The following is a 25,327-nucleotide window of genomic DNA, read 5'->3' on the forward strand; positions in this document are numbered from 1 at the left end:
CGAAGTGGTAGGCTACACAAGCTCACATAATGGGACGGCAGAGTGCTGAAGCGCATTAGCGTGTAAACATTGTCAGTCCTCGGTTGCAACACTCACTACCGAGTTCCAAACTGCCTCTGGAAGCAACTTCAGCACAATAACTATTTGTCGGGAGCTTCATGAAATGGGTTTCCATGGCCGAGCACCCGCACACAAGCTTAACATCACCATGTGCAATGCCAATCGTCGGCTGGAGTGGTGTAAAGCTCGCCGCCATTGGACTCTGGAACAGTGGAAACGCGTTTTCTGGAGTGATGAATCACGCTTCACCATCTGACAGTCCGATGGAGGAATATGGGTTTGGTGGATACCAGGAGAACGCTACCTGCCTGAATACATAGTGCCAACTGTAAAGTTTGGTGGAAGAGGACTAATGGTCTGGGGCTGTTTTTCATGGTTTGGGCTAGGCCCCTTAGTTCCAGTGAAGGAATAAAATGACATTCAATGACATTCTATACCAACATTTCTATGCTTCCAACTTTGTGGCAACAGTGCAAAAAGCAGGATCCATACAGAAATGGTTTGTCGACCTCGGTGTGTCAGAACTTGACTGGTCTTCACAAAACTCTGACCTCAACCCCTTCGAACAATTGGAACGTTGACTGCGAGCCAGGTGTAATCACCCAACATCAGTGCACGACCTCACTAATGCTCTTGTAGCTGAATGGAAGCAAGTCCCTGCAGCAATGTTCCAACATCTAGTGGAAAGCCTTCCCAGATGAGTGGAGGCTGTTATAGCAGCAAAGGAGAGACCAACTCCATATTAATGCCCATGATTTTGGAATGAAATGTTCGACAAGCAGGTGTCCACATACTTTTGGTCATGTAGTGTACATACATACACACACACACAAACTACACCACTCCTAGTGGCTGTCTCACCTCTCTTCTGCTGCAGGTCCACAGCGATGTGGGACTGTGAGGAAGAGGAGGATGATGAAGAAGAGGAGGCATCCGGAGAGAGACAGAACTCTTCTGGAGGACGCTCGGTCAGGGAGAAGTAGTCTGGCAGGAAGTCACTGTAGTACTGCTGCAGCTGCTTCACAGACTGGCCTGAGAACACACACACGTAGGATAAGCACACACACACGTAGGATAAGCACACACACACATATGATAAGTACACACAGATGTAGGATAAGTACACACACACGTATGATAAGTACACACAGATGTAGGATAAGTACACACACACGTAGGATAAGCACACACACGTAGGATAAGTACACACACACGTAGGATAAGCACACACACACGTAGGATAAGCACACACACACGTAGGATAAGTACACACAGACATAGGATAAGTACACACACACGTAGGATAAGTACACACAGACGTAGGATAAGTACACACACACGTAGGATAAGTACACACACACGTAGGATAAGTACACACAGACATAGGATAAGTACACACACACGTAGGATAAGTACACACAGACGTAGGATAAGTACACACACACGTAGGATAAGTACACACATACGTAGGATAAGTACACACAGACATAGGATAAGTACACACACACGTAGGATAAGTACACACAGACGTAGGATAAGTACACACACACGTAGGATAAGTACACCCAGACGTAGGATAAGTACACACACACGTAGGATAAGTACACACATACGTAGGATAAGTACACACAGATGTAGGATAAGTACACACACACGTAGGATAAGTACACACAGATGTAGGATAAGTACACACACACATAGGATAATACACACAGATGTAGGATAAGTACACACACACATAGGATAAGCACACACAGACGTAGGATAAGTACACACACACGTAGGATAAGTACACACAGACGTAGGATAAGTACACACACACGTAGGATAAGTACACACAGACGTAGGATAAGTACACACCGATGTAGGATAAGCACGTAGGATAAGTACACACAGATGTAGGATAAGTACACACACACATAGGATAAGCACACACAGACTTAGGATGAGAAAACACACACGCTCAACATACACTCATCACACACACTGGCAGCTATGTCTTTGGACACTATACATGAATAAACACACACACACACACACACACACACACACACACACACACACACACACACACACACACACACACACACACACACACACACACACACACACACACACACACACACACACACACACACACACACACACACACACACACACACACACACACACACACACACACACACACACACACACACACACACAGGTACGTGCACAGATAAGGTCTACCTGTGCCCAGCACCTGCCACTTTGCCCTCCCACTCGCCAAATGCCCTTTTGGGTGGTCGTGTAATTATTATAATTTTTTATACCGTTTTTGTTGTTTTTCTTCTGAACCCACTGACCCCAAGTTGTTGTTTGACGTCATCAAGTTTGCCACCCCTACACTGCCCGTTGACCTGCACGGAGCTTGCGTGTGCCCAGTTGTGCCTTTTCCCCCAGTCTGCCCTGTGTCAGGACTCTCCTGTGAAGATGTGAAGGATCAGGTTACAGTGGGTCCGCTCTACAGTGCCCTCTCTCTCCCACCAGAGGGGGAGAGGTGGAGGGGGCCGCTTTTGAGCGGTCGTAAAATACTCTGCCTCTGGGCACTGTAGTATTGGGATTGGAATGTTTGACTGTGGGACACAGAGAGAGACTTGCCAAAACTCCTACATCCCCAAAATGTGAGGATTTTTTGAGAATGTGGAACCGGTCCGTGGACACTTAAGGAACCGTCATGTCGAGTTTGTTTCATTTGGTGACCTCATGAAGGACAGGAGACACACATTACTGTTTCTTTGTTTGTATACACTTCTCAATTATGGGGTTTGCATCTGAATGTTGTTAAAACTAAATGATTAAGCATGAGAATACTTTTGGAAAGATAATGTGATCTTAGTCTGCTAAATTATAATTATTTTTCATAGTAACTTATGATCAGTCAGTGGCCACGCCCCGTGAGCACAGACACTATACCCAAACTTCATGGAACGACTCCTTTCCACAGAGTTAATAAAAGGACTCGTGACAAAATGTACATTTAGTCAAGAGAACACAGGGACGGGTTCCCCACGTTGAAATGGCTACCACTCTACAGACCAAGCAGACTAAGGCGTGAGCCGGATGTTGCAAAATGGTTTAGACAATAGAGACCAATAGATTGCTACAGAAGGAGCAAATCCTAGACGCAGCTTTACCAGTCTGCAGCTGAAAATGTGAGTAAGTCTAAGATGAGGATACCGACAACCGCGCAAGCGTCTATTCTAACTCTGATCCATTCGTTATCGAATGACCGAATGATACACCTGACGTATCCATTATAACAAGCTACAACTACGAAATACTTTGATCTCTGGTGGACAAACCAGAGACTTTCTGTTGACTGACTATGCAGCAGACGGACCGGCGATCACAGAGAGGGACAACAAAGGCATACACTTGTAAATGTGCAAATTCTAATTTATTTTCGAATGAGCGGCTGTGCATATTCAAAGTATTAGCATTGCCATGAGTGTTGTCAACTGTATGTATGTGGGTCCACTCTGAGTTTCCCGCCCCCACCCCTTTCCTTTGTCTACAAAGCCATCATATCGATTTAGCCCACTTGGGACTTTTCAGTGTATCATGTGAGTAACCGATGTATAACTATTGTGTGTGTGTGTTTATGTAATTCTGTGATTTATTAGTTAGTTAGTAAATAAATAATTAAGCCAATTTGTATATAGCTAATTCATGATCTATGCTAGGGTTGGTGCAGAAATCCAAGGGTTTGCGACATTCAGGAATGTCTGATGAGACTGATGAGGTAATAATACATTAATAGAAGACTGTAATCGATAAGATAATAAAATATCTGAGGAGTTATATTTGGGAAATTGTAACTCTATAAACAACATTTTCCCGTGGTGCCCCGACTTCCTAGTTAACTTCTTATGGCTCGGGGCAGTATTGAGTAGCTTGGACGTATAAGGTGCCCAGAGTAAACTGCCTGCTACTCAGTCCCAGAAGCTAAGATATGCATATTATTAGTAGATTTGGATAGAAAACACTCTGAAGTTTCTTAAACTGTTTGAATTATGTCTGTGAGTATAAAATAACTCATATGGCAGGCAAAAACCTGAGAAAAAATCCAACCAGGAAGTGGGAAATCTGAGGTTTGTAAGTTTGCCTATCTAATATACATTGTCTATGGGGTCATATTGCACTTCCTACGGTTTCCACTAGACGTAAACAGTCTTTAGAACCTTGTTTGATGCTTCTACTGTGAAGGGTGAGGGAATAAGAGCTGATTGAGTCAGGGCTCTGGCAGAGTGCCACGAGCTCACTCAGGCGCGCCCCCGTGAGAGTTAGCTGCGTTCCATCACATTTCTACAGACAAAGGAATTCTCCGGTTGAAACATTATTGAAGATTTATGTTAAAAACATCCTAAAGATTGATTCTATACATCGTTTGACATGTTTCTATGAACTGTAATGGAATTTTTTGACTTTTCGTCTGGCCTGTGCGTCATCAATTTGGATTTTGGAACTAAACGCGCAAACAAAAAGGAGGTATTTGGACATAAATTATGGACGTTATCGAACAAAACAAACATTTATTGTGGAACTGGGAATCCTGGGAGTGCATTCTGATGAAGATCATCAAAGGTAAGTAAATATCACTAATGCTATTTCTGACTTCTGTTGACTCCACAACATGGCGGATATCTGTATGGCTTGTTTCGGTCTTTGAGCGCTGTACTCAGATTATAGCATGGTGTGCTTTTTCCGTAAAGTTTTTTTTAAATCTGACAGAGCCGTTGCATTAAGGATAAGTTTATCTAAAGTTCCATGTATAATACTTGTATCTTTTATCAATGTTTATTATGAGTATTTCTGTAAATTGATGTGGCTCTCTGCAAAATCACCGGATGTTTTGGAGGCAAAACATTACTGAACATAACGCGCCAATGTAAACTAAGATTTTTGGATATAAATATGAACTTTATCGAACAAAACATACATGTATTGTGTAACATGAAGTCCTATGAGTGTCATCTGATGAAGATCATCAAAGGTTAGTGATTCATTTTATCTCTATTTCTGCTTTTTGTGACTCCTCTCTTTGGCTGGAAAAATGGCTGTGTTTTTCTGTGACTAGACACTGACCTAACATAATCAGATGGTGTGCTTTCGTCGTAAAGCCTTTTTGAAATCGGACACTGTGGTGGGATTAACAACAAGTTTATCTTTAAAATGGTGTAAAATACTTGTATGTTTGAGGATTTTAATTATGAGATTTCTGTTGTTTGAATTTGGCACCCTACACTTTCACTGGCTGTTGTCAAGTCGATCCCGTTAACGGGATCTCAGCCATAAGAAGTTTAATTACTATTAAACTTCTTAATTTAATCACAGAATTTTCTAATTCTAGTCTAACCAATACCCAAACGGAGATTCAGTGAAAATAAAAATGTCATTGATTTATCAAGACCAGTCCCCATGCTTGTCTCAGAGCAGCGTGAAACGGTGCTAAAATAGATGTAGGCTATTGCTTCAAATCAAAAGTGAGACTCATGTCGCTTACGGTAGGCCTACAGTATATCAAAACATATGACGTGACTCTCCGCCAATAATTACACACAGAGGATTGGAGGATATTTCTGTAATTCAGTTATATTTATTCCCATAGTAATTCATTATGGAGCCATAACTAAATAAACATCGGCATTTTGAAAGTGCATTTTTATCTTAACCTGTTATGGCTGCAAGGGAAATTATTGAGTAGCCAGAAAAAAGGTGCCCATTTCAAACGGCCTCGTACTCAATTCTTGCTCGTACAATATGCATATTATTTATTACCTTTGGATATAAAACACCTTCTAGTTTCTAAAACAGGTTTAATTATTTCTCTAAGTGAAACATAACTCTTTTTACAGCCCATTTTCTGGAAAAAGTGAATTTTCCAAGAAGCTATGTCTCTCTTCAAGATACTCTCTATAAAAGGCCTTGGCACTTGGGACTGTACAAACACGTCACACATCTTCCCCTGGTTGTCATGCGGAAGTGAGAGAAAAAAGGACTTGATTATCTCTGTCAGGGACTGAAAGGAACCTCTTTGAGTGATAAGTGCGCACTTTATAATTTTTTCTGGGCGCGAAGTAGGAACTGGACCGCGCTCCTGGAAAACACTCGTTATAGGTGAATATGACCTCCAGCTTCGATTTTCTTTGATACATGTCACAAAATCATCCTAAAGTATGTTTTTTCAATATACTTTAATTATATTATTGAAATTTATTCTGGACTTTAGACGTGATGCGACGCAAGAATTTTGTCAAGACGGAGAGGTTAGCATGGCATGGCCAGTGTGTCATGCTAATTCAACAGGGACATCGTTCGTTCTAGGTCCAAATGAACACGGTTCTGAACAAAGGACCCTTTGGAGAACATTCTGATGGAAAATCAACAAAGATAAGGACCCAATTTGGGATGCTTTTTCATATATCTGTCGAACTGTGCTATCGCTAGCGTTTGACTAGAATCAATGCTGCTGTGTGCTAGCTATTGTAGTAAGCTAATATAACGATATATTGTGTTTTCGCTGTAAAACACTTCAGAAATCGGAAATATTGTCTGTATTCACAAGATCTTTCTCTTTCATTAGCTATCCACCATATATTTTTCTGAAATCTTTTCTGATGTGAAATTAGAAGTAGACGTTGGTGTCTGTTTTCTCTGGCTACTGCCGTGCGATTTCTTACTGTAGCTATGATGGTAGCAGTAATGTAAAACTGATTTATAGCTAAAATATGCATTTTTTTTGAACAAAACATAGATTTATTGTGTAACATGTTATAGGACTGTCATCTGAGGGAGTTTTTTCTAGGTTATTTAGGTTAGTTCTAGGTTAGTTAGGTTGGCTTTGCATGCTAGCTGCATGCTAGCTGCATGCTACCGGTGCTGTGAAAAATATGTCTCTCTTTTTGTATTTGGTGGTGAGCTAACATGAATATATGTGGTGTTTTCGCTGTAAAACATTTAAAGAATCTGAAATATTGTCTGTATTCACAAGATCTTTCTCTTTCATTAGCTATCCACCATATATTTCTCTGAAATGTTTTCTGAAGTGTAATAAGGTAGTTGACGTTGGTGTCTGTATTTTCTCTGGCTACTCCCGTGCGATTTCTTACTGTAACTATGATGGTAGCAGTAATGTAAAACTGATTTATAGCTAAAATATGCATTTTTTTTGAACAAAACATAGATTTATTGTGTAACATGTTATAGGACTGTCATCTGAGGTAGTTTTTTCTAGGTTATTTAGGTTGGTTCTAGGTTAGTTAGGTTGGCTTGTGCATGCTAAATGCAGCCTACTTGTGCTGTGAAAAATGTCTTTCTGTCTTTTTTTATTTGGTGGTGACCTAACATAAATATATGTGGTGTTTTCTCTGTAAAACATTTAAAAAATCGGACATGTTGGCTGGATTGACAAGATGTTTATCTTTCAAATGCTGTATTGGACTTGTTAATGTGTGAAAGTTAAATATTTTACAAAAATAGATTTTGAATTTCGCGCTCTGCACTTGGACAGGCTGTTGTCATATTGATCCCGATGTCGGGCTTGCAGCCTGAAGAAGTTAACCCCCTCCCCTTCCCCTCCTCCCTTCCCCATGGGCTAGGTCGGTCTTCTGTGCGTGGCTCTGAGGCCCATCCCGTGCCCCCTGCCCTCGTGCCTTGAACCTTGCTCGCTTTCAGTGGATACAGCTGGAGAACTGCAATCCCATTGTGCACCACTCAGGAGCCATGACCAGTATGACCAATATATATTGTTCTGCTAATAACAGGCTTAATAATATATTTGTGAGAATATCCAAGGGGCTTTTATATAATTCTAAATTACTACTACTAAAAATAATAATAATCGGTTTGTTTAAAAAATATAAATATTTTGGAGATGATTTGGTTTTCAAATAATGTAAAATGAGCGAGAAAAAGGCCATTCTTGAACATGGGGTGAGACATTGTTACTAATTTGTAAATAAAGATTATTTTGTTATTTTGAATTATTTATTTCTGTTTTTAGAGGGAGAAAAAGCAAAAACCTACAGTCATCTCCCACTCGAGGCCGGGACGGGTATTGAACCAGCATCTGTTGCAACACAGCTATGCAGTGTCTTAGACCGCTGCGCCACTCAGGCACTGTACGATGTAACTCGTCGGTAGGGGCCTACAGTAAGATCAAAATAACTCTAACAAGTTAAAATAATAAAAACCTTAGTGTAACAACAGTTTTATTAGTAAGTAATACTGAAGTCGTGCAAAATTATCAGTTTCTATTTAGGTTTATGTCACCCGTTCATTATCAGTTAGAGACACAGTAGGACCCAAAAGCATAATCAGTGCTCTAACTCCCCCTTGTGGTGGTCTGGAGAAATGAAGTGGTGACGCAGGGTACCGTACTAAACCACAAATTACCTCTAAGTACTGCGGTGTAAGCTCGCAACTTTTAAAGGAGGAACCACTGTACAAACCAGCCTTTAGTTTTGAAGTCTTTGGTTGTTTTGTACATAGCCTCACATGTGAATCCTTAAAGAGATGGGTGGAGCTAAAGATTAAGAGGGTGTGAACGATGCTGAATGGGTGTAGACAAAGAAGAGCTCTCCAGTAGGTACCAAAACACTCAAGGGCCATTTTCTCAAAAGTGGGGTTACAAGTTTATCAACTTTCAAAGCAGAATAACTTTCACATTGTTCCTCAACTGTAGTGTTTGATATATAATTTTCTAGCTCTGAGTCGCTACTTTTATCCAATGTAAAAAATAACATTTAAAATGTTGCTACAGAAGTCAGAATCTTGCCGGTCGGTCAAATATACTAAAATATACATACAAGCCACTAGCCAGCCAGCCATATACCATTAGTTAAACGATTATGAATATTAGTCTATAGTATGAAGTTATTAATTAAAAGCATTGAAGATAAGCCACAATCAGTAAAGAAATATAGTAGCTAGCTAACTAGCATATTTACATCCATCATCAACATCAATGATCAGCTGACAGCCCACTTTCTGTTCCAGATGTCAATCATGTCTTTAGGAGACGCAGTAACTAGCTGGCTTTCAATTTGAGATGATGATGAGTGAGTGTGGTGTTGCTGAAATAATATATAAAAAATAAAAAAATGTCTGTGCACGGCCCTGCACACACACACACACACACACACACACACACACACACACACACACACACACACACACACACACACACACACACACACACACACACAGTGCCTAGTAGTATATGAACACCGTTGAGTCGTCCCAGGGGGGCGTGGCCACTAGAGGCCGGAGGGAAGTCAAACACGTTCCGTCGTGTGATTCGCTGACCCCCGGCCCCGCCCCTATGACCGTTCCCGTCCAGACTGCCTGATAGAGGCGGTTCACCTGACCCTGCAGAGCCCCCCAAGGAACACCTCTCCACCCCTAATGGGTTCTTTCGACGATACTCCCTCCATTTCAGAGTCTGTGGAGAGAGGTGGTGCCCTGTAAGGGAGGATGGACGGAGGAGGGGATACGGGGATGGAGGACACGGAGAAAAAAATTGGTTTTCATGTGGAGGATTGGGGAAAGATGAGGGAGGAAGGTAGGTTTTCATGTGGAGGATTGGGGAAAGCAAGATTAAACGAGAAGTGAGAGGTAGATGAAGTGTACATGGGAAAAGGCAGAGGAAGAGAAGCGATGAAATTGAGAGAGAGACAGATGGGGTGAGTGTACATGGTAAGGAAAGGAGGATAAGCAAAAGAAAAGATGGGAAAAGTGAAAAAGAAAGAAAAGAGAGAGAGAGAGAGTCACTAAACGTGTACGGTATATCTGTTGAATCACCATGAGAGGTGAGTAGGAATTAAAGAAACAGTACAATCAGTAGAAACCAGTAGAATCCATTAAAAAAGACATGAGGAGGGGACAGTACTGGCCAACCCACCATCCAACAACCCCACTGACACAACCACACACAGTACAAACCCCTGACCGGACCACACACAGTACAAACCCCTGACCGGACCACACACAGTACAAACCCCTGACCGGACCACACACAGTACAAACCCCTGACCGGACCACACACAGTACAAACCCCTGACCGGACCACACACAGTACAAACCCCTGACCGGACCACACACAGTACAAACCCCTGACCGGACCACACACAGTACAAACCCCTGACCGGACCACACACAGTACAAACCCCTGACCGGACCACACACAGTACAAACCCCTGACCGGACCACACACAGTACAAACCCCTGACCGGACCACACACAGTACAAACCCCTGACCGGACCACACACAGTACAAACCCCTGACCGGACCACACACAGTACAAACCCCTGACCGGACCACACACAGTACAAACCCCTGACCGGACCACACACAGTACAAACCCCTGACCGGACCACACACAGTACAAACCCCTGACCGGACCACACACAGTACAAACCCCTGACCGGACCACACACAGTACAAACCCCTGACCGGACCACACACAGTACAAACCCCTGACCGGACCACACACAGTACAAACCCCTGACCGGACCACACACAGTACAAACCCCTGACCGGACCACACACAGTACAAACCCCTGACCGGACCACACACAGTACAAACCCCTGACCGGACCACACACAGTACAAACCCCTGACCGGACCACACTGAGACAGAGACACCTACCATGTTGTGTCCTGGGCCCTGGTCCTCTGCTCCCCTCCAGGGAGTCTAATGTCGTCTCCTCGAATCCCAGCGAAGTATCACTGTCCTGGGGAACGGCCGGTAAAGTGGGCAGGGTCCCACGGTGGTGGTGGTGACCCTGCACCTGGCCCTGCACCGGAGGCAACATGGGGGGCACCGCACCCTGCACCCCCAATGTTGGGGGCGGAGGTGTGGGTGGCAGAGGGGCAGCTGCCGGTGGTGCTGCTGGTGGAGGGGTATGGTGAAGGGGCAGGAGCCCAGTGGAGAGGGGGCAGGAGAGACTACGAGGTGGCTGGGGGCTGGGGGTACAGGTAGAACAGGTCCCTGAGCTGGATGTCGCTCCCTGGAGGCGGACCGGGGAATAGCTACCCAGCGGCGAGGGCCGGACCGAGCCAGGACCAAGGCGAGCCACCGCTGACACCATCCCATCACCACCACTACCCTGGCACCAACGCATCGAGTCTTCCCCTGGGTCGTTGGCGCCTTCACCCCCCTCCGGACCTCCAGAAGGCCCTCCACCCCGGGCCTGCATCCCAGAGACGTAGCCTGTCAGCAGGGGAAGCAGGGGCTGGGGCGGCTTGGAGAACTGGTGGTGGAAGGTGAAGGGTTGAATGGGGAGGGTGGTGGGACGCTGGTCTTTAGTGTAACGCACCACTGCTGAGCTGGATGAAGAGCTGGAGAGACCACCTGGATGCAGAGAGAGAGAGAGAGAGACAGAGAGAGAGGAAAGACAAGGCCAGGAAAGGTTAGCATTTTCAGTTCACACAATTATCCATTTTAGCTCAGTCGTCATCCTCAAACCATATGCCCTGATAATAACTGTAACACAGTAACCACATCAGACATTACACAGTCTGATAATAACTGTAACACAGTAACCACATCAGACATTACACAGTCTGATAATAACTGTAACACAGTAACCACATCAGACATTACACAGTCTGATAATAACTGTAACACAGTAACCACATCAGACATTACACAGTCTGATAATAACTGTAACACAGTAACTGTATCAGACATTACACAGTCTGATAATAACTGTAACACAGTAACCACATCAGACATTACACAGTCTGATAATAACTGTAACACAGTAACGCATCAGACATTACACAGTCTGATAATAACTGTAACACAGTAACCGCATCAGACATTACACAGTCTGATAATAACTGTAACACAGTAACTGTATCAGACATTACACAGTCTGATAATAACTGTAACACAGTACCGCATCAGACATTACACAGTCTGATAACTGTAAAACAGTAACTGTATCAGACATTACACAGTCTGATAATAACTGTAACACAGTAACTGTATCAGACATTACACAGTCTGATAATAACTGTAACACAGTAACCGCATCAGACATTACACAGTCTGATAATAACTGTAAAACAGTAACCACATCAGACATTACACAGTCTGATAATAACTGTAACACAGTAACTGTATCAGACATTACACAGTCTGATAATAACTGTAACACAGTAACCGCATCAGACATTACACAGTCTGATAATAACTGTAAAACAGTAACCACATCAGACATTACACAGTCTGATAATAACTGTAACACAGTAACCACATCAGACATTACACAGTCTGATAATAACTGTAACACAGTAACCACATCAGACATTACACAGTCTGATAACTGTAAAACAGTAATTGTATCAGCCATTATACAGTCTGTATTACAAAGCTAGCATTTAAGTAAATATTAAATGTAATATTTTGTAAACATGTAGGGAAAATAAAAGTTAAGTTGAATTGATTCACAGAGACAAACACAAATCGCCCAGTCATGATCCAGAAAGCTGCTACAGTCAACAGACAGAGAGTTGTTAGTACAAACAGCCCAGACTGCCCTTCAAGAGACACAGTATACTATGACACACACAAACACACACACGGGCGGGGAGAGAAGACCTGAATAATACTGCGTCACTCTGTCCTATAGCAGAAGCACCAGAGATTGAAGAACAGCCATTTTTCTTCCGTCTGTCTCTCTGTGGGTATTAGTGGTGCGTATCAGTGGTGTGAGCGTGAATTTCAGCATGTGTGTTTGGTTCCACGATCCGGTCGCTGTGTGATCCACAGGGGTGTGTGTGAGGTCGGGCAGCGACATTGCGCCAGCTGTTTGTCTCAATTGCTCCGCCATGGAATGTCAGTCAGCCTGGGTGCAGTAACACATCTCTGTCACAAGGCGCAGTGTTGAGCAATGGGTGTAGTAACATGTTTTATCAAAGGGGCAGTGTTGAGCTATGGGCTGTTGTAAGATGTTTTAACCAAAGAGGCAGTGTAGAACTATGGGTTTAGTAACATCCCTCAGCCACAGAGGCAGTGTTGAGCAATGGTTGCAGTGACAGATGCCAAAACAACACAGCCAGGACTGTGCTCTGAGGAAAGAAACAATGCCTCTACCTCTCATCTATATCTCTAGCCATCGCCCTCTCTCATCGATATCTCTAGCCATCTCTCTCTCAGCTATATCTCTAGTCATCATCTATATCTCATCTATATCTAGCCATCTCTCTCTCAGCTATATCTCTAGCCATCCAACTCTCTCATCTATATCTCAAGCCATCTCGGTCTCATTTATATCTCTTGCCATCTCCCTCTCTCATCTATATCTCACCTATATCTCTAGCCATCTCTCTCTCTCTCTCATCTATATCTCTAGCCATCTCTCTCTCTCATCTATATCTCTAGCCATCTCGGTCTCATTTATATCTCTTGCCATCTCCCTCTCTCATCTATATCTCACCTATATCTCTAGCAATCTCTCTCTCTCATCTATATCACTAGCCATCTCCCTCTCTCAGCTATATCTCTAGCCATCTCTCTCTTCTCTATAACTCGAGCCATGTCTCTCTCAGCTATATCTCTAGCCATCTCCCTCTCTCATCTATATCTCTAGCCATCTCCCTCTCTTATCAATATCTCTAGCCATCTCCCCTCTCATCTCTAGCTGTCTCCATCTCATCTCTAGCCATCTCCCTAACTCATCTATATCTCTAGCCATCTCCCTCTCTCATCAATATCTCTAGCCATCTCCCTCTCTCATCTATATATCTATCCATCACTCTCTCATCTATATCTCTAGCCATCTCCCTCTCTCATCTATATCTCCAGCCATCTTCCTCTCTCATCTATATCACTAGCAATCTCCCACTCTGATCTATATCTGTAGCTATCTCCCTCTCTCATCTCTAGACATGTTCCTCTCTCATCTATATGTAGCCATCTCTCTCTCAGCAATATCTCTAGCCATGTCCCTCTTTCATTTATATCTCTATCCATGTCCCTCTCTCATCTATATCTCTAGCCATCTCCCTCTCTCATCCATATCTCTAGCAATCTCTCTCTCTGTCATCTATATCTCTAGCTATCTCCCTGGCTCATCTATATATCTAGCCATCTCATCTCCAGTCATGTCCCTCTCTCTTCCATATCTCTAGACATCTCTCTCTCATTTATATCGTTAGCCATCTTCCACTCTCATCTATATATCTAGCCATCTCTCTCTTGTCCTCCATCCACCTTTTTCTCTCTCTCTTTCTCTCTATTGCTGTCAACTATCTCTCTCATTTACTCCCTCTCTTTCTCTCTATTGCTGTCAACTATCTCTCTCATTTACTCCCTCTCTTTCTCTCTATTGCTGTCAACTATCTCTCTCATTTACTCCCTCTCTTTCTCTCTATTGCTGTCAACTATCTCTCTCATTTACTCCCTCTCTTTCTCTCTATTGCTGTCAACTATCTCTCTCATTTACTCCCTCTCTTTCTCTCTATTGCTGTCAACTATCTCTCTCATTTACTCCCTCTCTTTCTCTCTATTGCTGTCAACTATCTCTCTCATTTACTCCCTCTCTTTCTTTCTCTCTGTCATTTCTCTGTCTCTCTCTTGTCCTCCCTCCACATTTCTCTCTCTCTCTCTCTCTCTCTCTCTCTCTCTCTCTCTCTCTCTCTCTCTCTCTCTCTCTCTCTCTCTCTCTCTCTCTCTCTCTCTCTTCCTCTGTCATCTCTCTCGCTCTCTTCCTCTGTCATCTCTCTCACTCTCTTTCTCACTGCCTCTCTCTCTTGCTTTCTGTCATCTCTCTCTCTCTTTCTCACTCCCTCTCTCATCTCTCTCTCTTTCTCACTCCCTCTCTCATCTCTATCTCTAGCCAGCTCCCTCTCTCTCGTCCTCCTTCCACTTTTTTCTCTCTCGTCCTCCTTCCACTTTTTTCTCTCTCGTCCTCCTTCCACTTTTTTCTCTCTCGTCCTCCTTCCACTTTTTTCTCTCTCGTCCTCCTTCCACTTTTTTCTCTCTCGTCCTCCTTCCACTTTTTTCTCTCTCTCTCTCTCTCTCTCTCTCTCTCTCTCTCTCTCTCTCTCTCTCTCTCTCTCTCTCTCTCTCTCTCTCTCTCTCTCTCTCTCTCTCTCGCTCTCTTCCTCTGTCATCTCTCTCACTCTCTTTCTCACTGCCTCTCTCTCTTGCTTTCTGTCATCTCTCTCTCTCTTTCTCACTCCCTCTCTCATCTCTATCTCTAGCCAGCTCCCTCTCTCTCGTCCTCCTTCCACTTTTTTCTCTCTCCCTCTCTCTGACATATCTCTCTCTCTCTCTCTCTTTCTCTCTCGCTCTGTCATCTCTCTCTCTCTTTCTCACTCCTTCTCTCTCTATCTCTCTCTCGCTCTCTGTCATCTCTCTCTTTTTCACTCCCTCCCTCTCTGTCATCTCTCTCTCTCTCTCCCCTCACCCCTTCCTCTCTTTATTCATGGATTAATCAATTATCCAGCTAAGCGTTCTTTGCCAGCTCACCTCTCCTGTAGGCATCATTAAAGGGAAGGGAAAGGGGATACCTAGTCAGTTGCACAACTGAATGCATTCTTCTGCATTTAACCCAACCTCTCTGTATCAGAGAGGGGCTGCCTTAATGGATGTCCACAGCATCATAGCAAACACAACTTCTAAAGACTACACAACACATTGCAGTAGACCGATGCAGTTGAATGTAGTATGTATGATATTAATAACTAGTGATGGGCATTTGAAATGATTTCACAATTTAATAATATCATGATTTTTTTTCTGATATCCGTATAGTTGAAATACATGTGTTTTAAAGATACATATGTTTTTATATGTATTCTCGAATAATTGCCACTTTATTCTAATAAATATTGCTACTTTCTTGAAGTACTATCATGCAAAACATAATAATCACCACCAATCGCTGACTGTACACATGGAGCAGCTGACTGAACACATGGAGCAGCTGACTGAACACATGGAGCAGCTGACTGTACACATGGAGCAGCTGACTGTACACATGGAGGAGCTGACTGAACACATGGAGCAGCTGACTGTACACATGGAGCAGCTGACTGTACACATGGAGCAGCTGACTGTACACATGGAGCAGCTGACTGTACACATGGAGCAGCTGACTGAACACATGGAGCAGCTGACTGAACACATGGAGCAGCTGACTGAACACATGGAGCAGCTGACTGTACACATGGAGCAGCTGACGGTACACATGGAGCAGCTGACTGAACACATGGAGCAGCTGACTGAACACATGGAGCAGCTGACTGTACACATGGAGGAGCTGACTGAACACATGGAGCAGCTGACTGAACACACGGAGCAGCTGACTGAACACATGGAGCAGCTGACTGAACACATGGAGCAGCTGACTGTACACATGGAGGAGCTGACTGAACACATGGAGCAGCTGACAGTACACATGTAGCAGCTGACTGTACACATGGAGCAGCTGACTGTACACATGGAGCAGCTGACTGTACACATGGAGCAGCTGACTGAACACATGGAGCAGCTGACTGTACACATGGAGCAGCTGACTGAACACATGGAGCAGCTGACTGTACACATGGAGCAGCTGACTGAACACATGGAGCAGCGGACTGTACACATGGAGCAGCTGACTGTACACACGGAGGAGCTGACTGAACACATGGAGCAGCTGACTGAACACACGGAGCAGCTGACTGTACACATGGAGGAGCTGACTGAACACATGGAGCAGCTGACTGTACACATGGAGCAGCTGACTGTACACATGGAGCAGCTGACTGTACACATGGAGGAGCTGACTGAACACATGGAGCAGCTGACTGTACACATGGAGCAGCTGACTGTACACATGGAGCAGCTGACTGTACACATGGAGCAGCTGACTGTACACATGGAGCAGCTGACTGAACACATGGAGCAGCTGACTGAACACATGGAGCAGCTGACTGAACACATGGAGCAGCTGACTGTACACATGGAGCAGCTGACGGTACACATGGAGCAGCTGACTGAACACATGGAGCAGCTGACTGAACACATGGAGCAGCTGACTGTACACATGGAGGAGCTGACTGAACACATGGAGCAGCTGACTGAACACACGGAGCAGCTGACTGAACACATGGAGCAGCTGACTGAACACATGGAGCAGCTGACTGTACACATGGAGGAGCTGACTGAACACATGGAGCAGCTGACAGTACACATGTAGCAGCTGACTGTACACATGGAGCAGCTGACTGTACACATGGAGCAGCTGACTGTACACATGGAGCAGCTGACTGAACACATGGAGCAGCTGACTGTACACATGGAGCAGCTGACTGAACACATGGAGCAGCTGACTGTACACATGGAGCAGCTGACTGAACACATGGAGCAGCGGACTGTACACATGGAGCAGCTGACTGTACACACGGAGGAGCTGACTGAACACATGGAGCAGCTGACTGAACACACGGAGCAGCTGACTGTACACATGGAGGAGCTGACTGAACACATGGAGCAGCTGACTGTACACATGGAGCAGCTGACTGTACACATGGAGGAGCTGACTGAACACATGGAGCAGCTGACTGAACACACGGAGCAGCTGACTGAACACATGGAGCAGCTGACTGTACACATGGAGCAGCTGACTGTACACATGGAGCAGCTGACTGTACACATGGAGCAGCTGACTGTACACACGGAGCAGCTGACTGTACACATGGAGCAGCTGACTGAACACATGGAGCAGCTGACTGAACACATGGAGCAGCTGACTGTACACATGGAGCAGCTGACTGTACACACGGAGCAGCTGACTGTACACATGGAGCAGCTGACTGTACACATGGAGCAGCTGACTGTACACACGGAGCAGCTGACTGTACACACGGAGCAGCTGACTGTACACACGGAGCAGCTGACTGTACACATGGAGCAGCTGACTGAACACATGGAGCAGCTGACTGAACACATGGAGCAGCTGACTGTACACATGGAGCAGCTGACTGTACACATGGAGCAGCTGACTGTACACATGGAGCAGCTGACTGTACACATGGAGCAGCTGACTGTACACATGGAGCAGCTGACTGTACACATGGAGCAGCTGACTGAACACATGGAGCAGCTGACTGTACACATGGAGCAGCTGACTGTACACACGGAGCAGCTGACTGTACACACGGAGCAGCTGACTGAACACACGGAGCAGCTGACTGAACACATGGAGCAGCTGACTGTACACATGGAGCAGCTGACTGTACACATGGAGCAGCTGACTGTACACATGGAGCAGCTGACTGAACACATGGAGCAGCTGATAGTAGCTCCGCTTTGATTGACCGACAATAAAAACAAGCTACACGCATGAAACGTGTGTGTAGGCTACCGGTGGGTATTTTTTATCGGGTGCACTCGAAAAACTGTCATAAAACTTTTGTATTATAAATAAATAAAAATATGTTATGGTCTATCCTAGTAGGCGAAGTAGGAGTAACCACATTTCCATCCACAGTTTTTATGCAAGTAAAGTCATATTGTATGAAAAAAATAATCATGACAGCATTGATGGAAACAGGAAGTTTTGGTACAATTTTATAAATGCTGACAGATTATTTAAATTGGTTTGTTCAACATGGTGGGATGTATTTGTGTTGGTAAAATGTATTATGCGTTGGAAACGCCTTTATGTGCAAATATTGATATAATAACCATCATATCGAAGTAAACTTGGAGTCACGTGATGATATGGTGTGTAGTCCGCCCAATACGACTCGGGAAAGCATGCAGATTATTAGGCTACAGATTAAATAAATGATGATGAACTTCACAGGGTGTGGATGAGCTTGATGCTCCTTTACAATAAATATCGAGGGTCTTATTCTGGTGACATGATGATCGATGCTTGATTGCCGTTTGACCCCCAAAAATATTCTTGCTCTTATCCATAATAATCTCATCATGTAGACTAGCTACCCGCAGAGCCTACCCACACTTTATCTGCCAGCTGTTGGCTAGAACGCAGGTGCCAAGACCAGGGTCGGCACACTTGCTATTTATCACAACAGTTTGTGACAAAACTATCGGTAGAGATGACAATGCGATGGAAAAACATAGAACATTAGATAACAAAAAAATTTGATAGTTGAAAATTTAAACGTAAAGGTACATTTTGTGTGCACTATGTCATCACGCACAGATTTTTATTACGCAACAAGTCTGCTTGGTGGAAACACTACGGGTGTATATTTTGTTTATGCGGATTTTAAAATATTTGCAAAATCTGTCGCCATGGAAACCTAGCTAGGGTCACAGATCATTTAATTACATTTTAGTCAAAGCCTTTTCATTGTTAAAATTTATATTATTTGAGCTCTTTTTAAATGATTAGCTATCATATATTCCAATAGTCTCTTACTTATACAGCATTAGAGAAAATGGTGAAGGCCTATAGTGGAGTGGATACTTGCTGTGTAACAAATGCTATTGTGTTCTATCTTCCTTCTCCTCTTCCTCATCTCTCCATTCACCTCTCTTCAGTCCTCCCTCCTTTCCCCCTTCTACTGTCGATCCACATCTACTGTTTCCCTCCTCTCCCCTCCTCCCCCTTATCATTTTTACAATCCCTTCAACCCACACCTGCGCCCAACGATACCGAATCCTATCCCCTGTCCTCAATCTGCTTCTAACCTGTTCCTGTGTCACAGTGGTTTGTACATTACAGGCTGTCACCATGTTTTACTGTGAGAAAGCACTTGGACATCAGGGTTGGCCTCTCTAGAGTGACTGGAATGTGTGTTTCTCCCTCTCTCCTTCTCCTCTTTGTATCTCTCGCTCTAAGAACCCTGTGCTGGTTCTAGTAACTATGGTGATTGACGTGTTGCCAGGCTAGCGCAGTGCAGCTCGGCTTAGCTTGGTTTGGCTCAGTGGAATTAAAAAGGGGATCTCTCTCACTGGAACGACGCCACTAGTATACTCCCTCCCACAGTCTGACTGTCCTACTAAAACATTCCATTCAGAGTCCTCTGACACAATGTTCCACAGAGGAATTCATAGGAATTCCAAACACTGTTTGTTTACTGTATTTCTATGGGCTGAATAGAACGATCAGGGTGTTTTTATAGGCAGACACACAGTGAGCCTGCTGCCACTGTTCATACAGTATATATATATATACAGTATATATATATAGATCATCACCTGGTGTCACATACCCATCTATTTCATCCTTCACATGCCTTGGTCATATTTAGCCATTATTATTTGTTAATTGAAAATGAGAAAACATACAGAGCCAAACTCATTGATACAAAACTATCCAAACTAGAGATAAAATGCCTCAATAACATAGAACTGTAACACATCAATATCATAGAACTGTAACACATCAATATCATAGAACTGTAACACATCAATATCATACAACGGTATTACATCAATAACATAGAACTGTAACACATCAATATCATAGAACTGTAACACATCAATATCATACAACTGTAACACATCAATATCATAGAACTGTAACACATCAATATCATACAACTGTATTACATCAATATCATAGAACTGTAACACATCAATATCATAGAACTGTAACACATCAATACCATACAACTGTATTACATCAATAACATAGAACTGTAACACATCAATATCATAGAACTGTAACACATCAATATCATAGAACTGTAACACATCAATATCATACAACTGTATTACATCAATAACATAGAACTGTAACACATCAATATCATAGAACTGTAACACATCAATATCATAGAACTGTAACACATCAATATCATACAACTGGATTACATCAATAACATAGAACTGTAACACATCAATATCATAGAACTGTAACACATCAATATCATAGAACTGTAACACATCAATATCATAGAACTGTAACACATCAATATCATACAACTGTATTACATCAATAACATAGAACTGTAACACATCAATATCATAGAACTGTAACACATCAATATCATACAACTGTATTACATCAATATCATAGAACTGTAACACATCAATATCATAGAACTGTAACACATCAATAACATAGAACTGTAACACATCAATATCATACAACTGTATTACATCAATAACATAGAACTGTAACACATCAATATCATACAACTGTAATACATGAATATCATACAACTATAACACATCAATGTCAGAACACCCAACAATTTAACATGTCCCCAAAACAACCTAAAACTGTATAACCTTACAACACTATAACCTTATAACACTATAACTTTATAACCTTATAACACTATAACCTTATAACACTATAACCTTATAACACTATAACAGTATAACACTATAACCTTATAACACTATAACTTTATAACCTTATAACACTATAACCTTATAACACTACAACCTTATAACACTATAACACTATAACCTTATAACACTATAACCTTATAACACTATAACCTTATAACACTATAACCTTATAACACTATAACGTTATAACACTATAACCTTATAACACTATAACGTTATAACACTATAACGTTATAACACTACAACCTTATAACACTATAACACTATAACCTTATAACACTATTACCTTATAACACTATAACCTTATAACACTATAACCTTATAACACTATAACCTAATAACACTATAACGTTATAACACTATAACCTTATAACCCTATAACAGTATAACCTTATAACACTATAACCTTATAACACTATAACCTTATAACACTATAACAGTATAACACTATAACCTTATAACACTATAACTTTATAACCTTATAACACTATAACCTTATAACACTACAACCTTATAACACTATAACACTATAACCTTATAACACTATAACCTTATAATACTATAACCTTATAACACTATAACCTTATAACACTATAACCTTATAACACTATAACGTTATAACACTATAACGTTATAACACTACAACCTTATAACACTATAACACTATAACCTTATAACACTATTACCTTATAACACTATAACCTTATAACACTATAACCTTATAACACTATAACCTTATAACACTATAACGTTATAACACTATAACCTTATAACCCTATAACAGTATAACCTTATAACACTATAACCTTATAACCTTATAACCTTATAACACTATAACGTTATAACACTATAACCTTATAACCCTATAACAGTATAACCTTATTACCTTATAACACTATAACCTTATAACACTATAACCTTATAACCCTATAACAGTATAAGCTTATTACTTTATAACACTATAACCTTATAACCCTATAACAGTATAACCTTATAACCTTATAACACTATAACACTATAACCGTATAACCCTATAACAGTATAACCTTATTACCTTATAACACTATAACAGTATACCCATATTACCTTATAACACTATAACCTTATAACACTATAACCTTATAACCCTATTACCTTATAACACTATAACCTTATAACCCTATTACATTATAACCCTATTACCTTATAACCCTATTACCTTATAACCCTATTACCTTATAACACTATAACCTTATAACCCTATTACCTTATAACACTATAACCTTATAACCTTATAACCCTATTACCTTATAACACTATAACCTTATTACACTATTACCTTATTACCCTATTACCTTATAACCCTATTACCTTATAACCCTATTACCTTATAACCCTATTACCTTATAACCCTATAACCTTATAACCTTATAACCCTATAACCGTATAACCCTATAACCTTATAACACTATAACAGTATAACAGTATAACCTTATAACACTATAACAGTATAACCCTATAAACCTATAACATTACAACAATATAACCTTATAACACTATAACCTTATAACAGTATAACACTATAACCTTATAACCATATAACCTTATAACCCTATAACAGTATAACCATAAAACAGTATAACCTTATAACACTATAACAGTATAACCTTATAACCCTATGACATTATAACCCTATAACCCTATGACATTATAACCCTATAACAGTATAACACTATAACCTTATAACACTATAACCGTATAACCTTATAACACTATAACAGTATAACACTATAACCTTATAACACTATAACAGTATAACCTTATAACACTATAACAGTATAACCCTATAACCCTATGACATTATAACCCTATAACAGTATAACACTATAACCTTATAACACTATAACAGTATAACCTTATAACACTATAACAGTATAACCCTATAACCCTATGACATTATAACCCTATAACAGTATAACACTATAACCTTATAACACTATAACCTCATAACACTGTAACAGTATAACCTTATGACCTTATAACACTATAACACTATAAACTTATAACACTATACCCTTATGACACTATAACCTTATAACACTATAACAGTATAACACTATAACCTTATAACACTATAACAGTATAACCCTATAACCCTATAACACTAAAACAGTTTAACCCCATAACACTATAACCCTATAACCTTATAACTCTATAAACTTATAACACTATAACAGTATAACCCTATAACCTTATAACACTATAACCCTATAACAGTATAACCCTATAACACTATAACACTATAACCTTATAATACTATAACCCTATAACCTTATAACACTATAACCCTATAACACTATAACACTATAACACTATAACCTTATAACCCTATAACACCATAACACCATAACACTATAACCCTATAACCGTATAACCCTAAAATGTATTTCCATTCAAAATCCTATTTTCCCTAACCCTAACCCAAACCCCAAACCTAAACCTACCTGCTAACCTTAACCCACAACCTAACCACTAACCCCTTATCCTAATTCTAACCCTAACCCTAATTGTAGCCCTAACCCTAAACCTAACCGCTAAGTTTAAAATAGCCTTTGTCCTCATGGGGATGTGGGAAATTGTCTTTGTTTTAGCATCTTTGTGGGCAGTATAGACAAACCAACCCCCCCCCCCCCCCCCCCCCCACACACACACACACACAGTACATTGGTCGCGTTCCAAGCTGACTAGATTTCAGTTTTACTGCACACAGTAACCAATGGTTGCATGACACGTCATCGATTGCGAAATCGACATCAGATTGCTATGTTCTATGACGTGGTTAGCTGATTTAAATCAAACACCTATCCAGGAAGTGTGAGATCTGCCAGGCGACTGCATTGTAGTCAGTTTGGAACGCAATTATAGTCATGTATTATCATTATAGCGCTTAACATATAATATTATTATTATTATAACCAGCGTTCTTACCTTCGGCCTTGGAGCGTGTCTCTCTGGCGCCACCACCAGGTGAGTGGCGGTCAACACTGCCCTGGCTGTAGCAGCGCTGGAAGGGCAAACTGTGGCTGTGGCTCGGACCCTGACCCAGGCCCTCCAGGATGGGTGAGAAGTCGGCCGAGGAGTGGGCCGAGTGGGTGGAGGAGAAGGGATCTGTACATCCCGCCATCCTGAGAGAAGGAGAGCTTCCTCCATTTTTCCTCTTGCTCTTAGCGATCTCTGCAAAGGAAGTGACCCGCGGCAGAGGGGACGGGCGCAGGGGGGCGGTGCCCTCACTGAGACGGACAGGGCAGCTCAGCATGCGCTCCAATGAGCCGAGCCGAGGGGGCGGGGACATGTCCAGGTTCCGGTCGTAGCTACGGGAACGGGGGCGGCTGGGCCCACCTCCGATGGGTCCTCGGCCAACCACAGGAGGGGAGATGTTGACGTACACCTGGCCCTCAATGATTGGGTCTGAACAGGCTCCACCCATCTGCTGCTGCTGCTTCCTCTTCTTCCCGTCCTGCTCGTCGTCATCATGTTCTTCCTCATCTTCATCACACTGGGTAGAGAAGACAGAGAAGCTCTTAGAATAAAAGACAAAGAAACGAACACATTCTTGGATCGATGTCAAACAGGGCTCATGTAGCAGCAATAGCGTTTGGATCTCATGCTTGATACAGCAGACACTTATATAAATAACACACTCGAGAAGAGCCTTGTTTGTTTTGCATCAAACTACATTGGAAATTGATCTCTTCCATTCTCTGCCATTGTGTTAAATAGAAATTCACCAAATAAAATAAAATCTCCTTCATGGGCCAGTCATAGTCATTCTCTTGAGAGCACCAGCATTGATGATACAGCTCATCAATAAGCTAGCTTTACTTTCCAGGCTGTTATTACACATATACATGTGCCTGCCTGGTTAAATAAAGGTTAAATAAATATAAACATTATGACTGGAGCCACAG

The 25,327-nt window shown here is 42.1% G+C and overlaps 1 protein-coding gene across 2 annotated transcripts in view; it reads right to left on the reverse strand.

Annotated features, from left to right (window-relative positions):
- Nucleotides 1-25,327, reverse strand: part of rusc2 (RUN and SH3 domain containing 2) — a 57,595-nt gene that overhangs the window by 15,920 nt on the left and 16,348 nt on the right. Inside the window, exons 4-7 of one of the 2 annotated variants that reach the window (XM_071352165.1) lie at nt 24,348-24,915; nt 10,752-11,456; nt 9,331-9,564; nt 922-1,092 (exon numbers count right to left, since the gene is read on the reverse strand). In XM_071352165.1, the coding sequence (XP_071208266.1) occupies nt 922-1,092; nt 9,331-9,564; nt 10,752-11,456; nt 24,348-24,915 (1,678 nt within the window). The remainder of the gene's footprint in view (nt 1-921; nt 1,093-9,330; nt 9,565-10,751; nt 11,457-24,347; nt 24,916-25,327) is intronic. The other variant, XM_071352166.1, reaches the window with a different exon arrangement.

Source organism: Salvelinus alpinus, chromosome 19 (genome assembly GCF_045679555.1).
Source record: "Salvelinus alpinus chromosome 19, SLU_Salpinus.1, whole genome shotgun sequence".
In the NCBI taxonomy this organism is placed as follows: Eukaryota; Metazoa; Chordata; class Actinopteri; order Salmoniformes; family Salmonidae; genus Salvelinus; species Salvelinus alpinus.